At 27.5% G+C, this 7,224-nt stretch overlaps 1 protein-coding gene across 1 annotated transcript; it reads right to left on the bottom strand.

Annotated features, from left to right (window-relative positions):
• Nucleotides 1-2,894: 2,894 nt before the first annotated feature.
• Nucleotides 2,895-5,031, bottom strand: OCT59_023809 (uncharacterized protein; the record flags this gene model as incomplete). The annotated part of the gene is made up of 5 exons (XM_025318196.2): nt 2,895-3,872; nt 3,963-4,314; nt 4,397-4,584; nt 4,662-4,725; nt 4,801-5,031. The coding sequence occupies 5 exons, from the start codon at nt 5,029-5,031 to the stop codon at nt 3,031-3,033; spliced, it is 1,677 nt and encodes a 558-aa protein (XP_025176714.1). The 3' UTR covers nt 2,895-3,030.
• Nucleotides 5,032-7,224: the final 2,193 nt, after the last annotated feature.

Here is a 7,224-nt window from a genome sequence, read left to right on the forward strand (position 1 = left end):
AGAGGGCTTTTAGACTATTTGAGAAGGCTGCGAATTCTGAATATAAAGAAGCTCAATTTTGTCTCGCTTGTATATATGATAAAGGGGATGGCGTTAGTAAAGATAACAAGAAAGCTTTTGAATTATTTAAAAAATTGGATGAAAGTGAACATCCAGATGCGATTTGTTATTTGGCACATTATTATCTAAATGGAATCGAAACCAGTGTTGATAAGAGAAAGGCATTTGAACTATATCAAAAATCAGCGAATTTAGGTAGTTGGACAGCCCAATATATGCTTGCCACTATGTATGAAAATGGAGTTGAAACCGTAAAAAATATGGATAAAGCAATATATTGGTATAAAAAATCTGCGGAACAAGGAGATGAAAATGCTCGAAGTAGATTAGAATCTTTAGAAGTTAATAATGACTTTATTTAAACGTTATTGTTGGATTTAGATTTATTAACTAGCTGAATTCATGAATTTAAATTATATACACGTACATTTATGCAGATTTTATTTAAACTTTACCGAACAATTAGGTTAATTCTCTAGAGGCCTTCTGATTAGAGTATAAACCAAAATAACATTAATTAATAGTCTTTTAAAATAAAAGAACATTCTAGATATGTCTTTTTTCTAAAAAATTACCATTTTTATATTACATAAAGTATGTTTTGTATTTTGTGCATAAGCATAATGGTTTAGAATCAAATATATATTACTTTAAACGCGCGAAATTTTTTATTCTCACAGCGGCAAAATAATACCAAAGTGCAAACCAATACTAACTATTCAAATGAATACGTTATTAAAATTTAATTGTAACTTTTGCAACATTAAGAAAATTTGTTCCTGAAGCTTTGAGAAATTCTATTGTGCGAATTTAATATAAAATTATAAAATTTTAAAGGACATTTTGTATTGAATAATCTTGATAAAGTCATTGCAAAAAAACAACGATCATGAGGTATTTATAATGTAATATTATATTAGAGCTAGAGTTGTATTTATTTTTGAAATTTGCGCGATGTCGTAACGTATGTTACAACGTTGTATTGTCGTATTATAATAATATAACAGCATTTTTTTAATATATAATTAGAAGAAATTAATCTTGTGTATTAGTTGCAACATGCGTTACAACGTTGTATTGTAGTAATTCCGTCATCCTCAACTCTACATTATATTACGTTCCTACTAACTAGGATAATGTTATCAAGGATTTTATGTTAATAAAAAAAATGCATTTACATTTTATTAAAAGGTTGCAAATTTGAAACCACTGTAATAACTCAGTACAGTTATGTAAAAAATGAAGAAGTTATAGAAAATATTAATTTAAGTAATTTTTGGGTGTATAGAATCTGCAGTGTAAGGAGATCAAGATATTCGAGATAGAACAGAAAAACTTTTATGATTGTATTGAAGGAACGCATACGTGAGCGAATAATGCGAAAGTATCATTAAAAGAATAATAGTAAGCATGTAAAACAACCTTGTTCTATATCGGTAAGCATAGATCGATCAAGTTCATGTTTAGGAAAGCACCGAAGGTAAAACTGAATCATCAAATGTGCAAAGTTAGACGGTATTTCTCAATTTATTCTTTTAATAATTTACTTTAAAGAATTAATTAATTAATTAATTACAAACTTACAAATATATTTATGTGATAACCGCTAAAATCAAATCGGTTTCCAATCGTCGGTTCTGTATATTAAAAAAAGCCGATAAAAAATCGATCGGTTAATTGTATTTGTTTAATATATTTTAAAATAATTACCTTTTTTTTTTAATCAAGAATCCTTATTTACACGTATAGTAATTCTCATTTTTGAAATGAAATTATGCAAATACAATTTTTGCTCGTTGATCACGTGATTTTTCGCATCACATAATCGTTAAATGTTAAAGGACATGATTAAAAAAAATTACAATCAATTTATTTTATTCCGTTTTGTGGACGGATTTGACGATATGTGCGTGTAGATTCGTACTATATTTAACTTAAATTAATCATGCCTGTGGAAACTTTCACTTGATAATAAGAAAAAGAAGTCAAACACGGATATAGATCTGTCATAACAGTATATTTACAGTGAAATTACATCATTTTATTTTAGATAAAACAACTGATCAGAGTAGTTAGTAATAAAAAGAATGAAGGATGTGATAATCTGAATTCTAAATAATAGTGTACCTTTAAATTTCGTTTACCGTATTAGTACATTTGAAATACATTGATGTTTAAATTTCCGTTCCGTTAGTCAGTTGATGTTAAATTCTTTAAAAATAGGCTAAGATGTGAATTTAAAATGTGACATGATAATGCTTAAACGTACTTTTTAGTAAAAGAAAGTAAAAAAGTGTAATTTTAACGATGTGTAATTCTTGATATACTGTATTTGTCTGGAGCGATGTACTGGCAAAAAATAAGTATTGCGTGAATAATGTGAATATTTTCATCGATAAACTTCAATACTTCAATATCTACTGATAAGTTTGAAAAAATCACCTTGTCCAGTAAAAATGTTATCCTCCATAATTGTATTATTATATGTCACTCGAAATTTTTTTTGTATAATTAATGTGTTCACAATCAATATTTTATCGGGGTGAACCGATTTTTACCCGTCTAATTATTATAATTTATATTTACTCCTCTCGCTCCGGGCTTACAATTGTTCATCTCTTAGCATATTTCAAAATATACTGTTTTGTATTTAAAGAAAAGAGATGTTATAGGTAAACAAAATGAACGATCTTAATTATCCAAACAAACCATACAATTTAATCTTTTAATTAAAAAAACTATTTTATCTTTAATTTCAGTAATTGCTTAAAAGCTCGCGTCATCACGCTATTGTCACGAAATAAATACATTTTTTGATTCAATAAAATTGTTTTACGGTTATTGAACGTACTTAAGATTATTTTTATTTATAAGCTTGTTAACCAATATATTTGGATTAATTCGGAAAATTACATATGAAGAGAAAAAATTTTACTTGTAATATAACAAATTTTATACAAATTTGATTACTTATCCTAAAAGTTCTAATTTGTTTAATTCGTTTTTAGATTCTTGATCTCCTTGTAATGCAGCTTTTTTATACCAATAAATTGCTTTATCCACATTTTTCACAGTTCCTTTTCCTTCTTCATACATAGAAGCAAGATTATATTGGGCTATCCAATTTCCTAATTCTGCGGCTCTTTTATATAATGTAAATGCCTCTTTTTCGTCAACATTAGTTCCGATTCCACATAGATAACAACGGCCTAAATCATTCATTCCAGACATATTTCCTAAATTTGCTGCTTTCTGATATAACTCAAATGCCTTGTTTTTATTAATTCTTATTCCAATTCCAGCTTCATAACAACATCCTAAATTATTTATACCAGTTGTACTTCCTAAATTTGCAGCTTCTTGATATAATTCAAATGCCTTTTTTCTATTAATCTTAGTTCCAATTCCATACTGATAAAATTGTCCTAAATTATTTAGTCCAGATATATTTCCTAAATCTGCAGCTTTTTGATATAACTCAAGTGCTTTTGATTTATTAACATTTGTTCCAATTCCTAAATATAAAAATGTTCCAAGTAAAACAATAGAATTCGAATCGTCTTGATTATTTGATATGAAATCATATATTTCTTGTGAAGTTATATTACGTTCATCAAGATAATCAAGAATTTTTCGTTTTTCATTTTCTTTTGTTTCTAATATCATACTAAAATGATCAACTATTTTAGCTACAATTAGGTTAAAATTAGGTGGTGAAATTGATATATTCATCATCTTATTATTAAATTCTTTTAAATTAGAAATCACCTCTTTTATAGTTGGACGTTTATCTGGATCACCGTTCCAACAATCTAATATATGAAATAACAAATTTTAAAGAAAATTATTTTTCTTAATCAATTAGAGCTATTATAACAAAATAAGTTTAAATGTAACTTTACCAGAATAAATTTTTACGTAATCTTTGGGCGCATTTAAAACTGGTATCTCTCTGCAACCTTCTAAAATTTCATTAATCAAGTCAAGATCAAATTGATCATCACAAAAAGGAGGACGACCAGTAGATATTTCCCATAACAATACTCCAATACTGTAAACATCACTTTTTTCATCTAATGAATATACTTGTATTTGATTATTTTCGTTTCTTTGTCTATCAAAACTCTTGGGATCAATGTAAGGAAGCGTTTCAAATGACTTTGATTGAAGACCGAATACTTTTTCAATTCTTCTTGTCAAGCCAAGATCCGCTAATTTGAGGGTATCTTGATGAATCAATATATTGTTTGAGTGCTATTATTTATTAAATTCGATAAATAATAGAGTTAAAATTATTGAATGAATCATAAAAATCTTTATAGTATACGTTTATTACCAAATCATGATGTACAATTTCTTCATCATGTAAGCATGATACGACATAAGATAATTGAAAAGCCAAATTAAATTTATTATCCCAAGTAAGTTTATAATAATTTTTTTTTAAATATTCTCTGAGAGTTCCATCTTCTGCATATTCCATTACCAATGAATAACTTTTCGATAGATTATTTTTATTACCCACTAATATATATATAAAAAAAAAATTACTGTGGGCCTTACAATTTACAAAGTTAATTATGAATATTATTAAATATTACCTTTTGTAATACCGTATAAATGAATTATATTCTTGTGAAAATTGACCTTACGTTGTAATGTAATCTAAGACCATTTTAAAATTTTTAATTTTGATATATTATGTTAACAATAATCAAACCAATTTAAATTATAATATACCTCATTAACAATTTCTTCAGCTATTATTTTATTGAAATTATAAAAAGTTCTCAACGTAAAAGTTTTACGCAAATTTTTCCAACTCGCACGATAGACTTTTCCAAAACCACCGGAACTGATTTCTTTTATGTTATGAAAGTATTTAAAATCATAGTATTTAATAAGATCTTTAGAAATGGCATCTTCAATCCAATCGATCCACTCGTTTGAATTGACAGTATTTTTTTGCATTTTGAAGTTATTTGAAGAAGATGGGTTGGGTAAGAATGCTTATTATATAGTTTCAGCATATTTTAATCCAAAATTAACTACCGGAATTAGTTACCATTTAAAGTTGATTTTACAATAAATGTTTTTTTTTCGTACTTGTAAGTACAAGAATTTGTGGTTACAAAATGAACGTGTCAGGACACGAACATGTTTTTCTTTTACGCCAAATTTAGACTTCTAAGGAATTTTACTAAATTTGGTAAGTCTGAGAAAAAACTATTCATAGTCATAATCATAATATTAATAGAAAAAATGATGGATGATTCATTTTTACGTAGCACGTTTTTAGCACAATCAACTTAATAAAAGCGGTAACTATATTCCATAAAACCGTATTTGATTGTTTTATTCCGTGGGTTTTCAGTAAAAGCAGCAATGCAGCATACTCATGAATTAATAGATTTTGTCGATCATTACAAGTTTATCAATAACAAATACATCATGACTATTACTAAAAAAAAAAGTAATCGAAAATCCGACTTCCAATTAATTAATTTAAGCTATACAATTTAATTTTAATTATTTGTTTTACATTATATAAGGGATCATGTTCTAAAGTAATTGGTGTAAAAAAAAGCATTATCATATGCGCGTGGTTCAACTGCGGTACAGTATAAAAAATAATATTTAAAATATCACAAACTTTTTCAATTACGATAATGAAACTCGTACAATAGTATAAACTGTAAAATTGATAATAAAAACAGAATCTAAGTTTTACTAGTTGAACGAAAATCAGGTTTCAAAAATAAAAAAAGTTATATCCAGGACCCAGAAATATATATATAGGAGTCAGGTGATGAAAAAAAATTTTTATTATGAGCTGTACGCATTTTTTCAGGGCCGGAATTATGATAATGTCAGTCAGTTATTATAATAGGAAATAAAATTCTGACTGGTATTATTATTAAAAAATTATCTAAAAAGGAAAGATTTTCATGATTTTTTTTAATTCAAAATACGCAAACTCAAACCTGACCCTTTTATATATATTTCTGGATCCTTCTGGAAATACAAGAAAAAAGAATTAAAAAAATTAGAAAAAAGTTTAAAGTCGATTATTTAAAGAATTAAATTAACCTTTTAATACTCCCTTATAATACTAAATAAATCATAATAATTAACGTTATCCTTTTCGAGTGTAGGTAGTACCTCTGCTTGCTTTAGAAAGGCAGAATATTACAATGTGCCATAATTGCATAAGAAAGCTAGTAAGGGAGACAATTAACTATTTTCAAGACGATTTGGTCATGTCCAGCACACCCTACAGAATTTACAAATTTTTTTAGTCACCATCTCCTCATACCATATGAAGTTTACCTTATGCCTATGCTAAGCAGGGAACCCCAGGACATCTATGTGGCCATCATAGAATCTATGGCAAATGGTCTCATATAGTATTCAATAACAACAATTAAGTGTATGCCATGACATAGAAATATGTGTCATTTCCACGGATATGGATCGACTTGGGGATCACCTATGTGCGTGGCATTATTGTAGCTACGACTTGTGCACAAAACAGATGACTACATAGCCAGTAGCAAATGGTACGTACTACTAGCACATAAACCTGTCAACCATAACAGTCCACCATCCGGAAGACTTTCAGCGATCCCTCCCCCGGTGAACACGTACTCAGCCGCGTCTGGGCGAAGATATAGTTGAGTATTTGGGTGAAGTATTTGGGTAATCTCAAGTAGTTGAAAAAAAGGAGGTAAGGTCTTTTTATATATTTTTTTGTAGTACAAACTTTTTTACAAATTATGTAATTTGCAATGACTCATTACTGCACTACGCCTCAATCAATCACAATATTCAACATAGCGATCAATCTATCTAAATTGTCGCTTATGTCGCGTAACTTTTTACAAAAATGTCGCATATTAATATATACAGTCAAACTCTGATATAACGATATCATATGAAGATCATTGAAATTCCGATATATCAAATTATACCGATATTTACTCTCATATAGTGGGAAAGTAAAATTTAATATATATCGTATCGAATATCAGGTCTTGACTATATTAATAACATTTCCGTTTATTTCTGGTTAACAGTACTATTATTTTTAAAAAAAATTCTTAATTAAACATATACAAATTATTTAAGACGTGTTGACATAGCTAAAAAAAGAGTTTCAATATT

The sequence above is a fragment of the Rhizophagus irregularis genome, chromosome 4 (genome assembly GCF_026210795.1).
Source record: "Rhizophagus irregularis chromosome 4, complete sequence".
NCBI classification, from domain to species: domain Eukaryota; kingdom Fungi; phylum Glomeromycota; class Glomeromycetes; order Glomerales; family Glomeraceae; genus Rhizophagus; species Rhizophagus irregularis.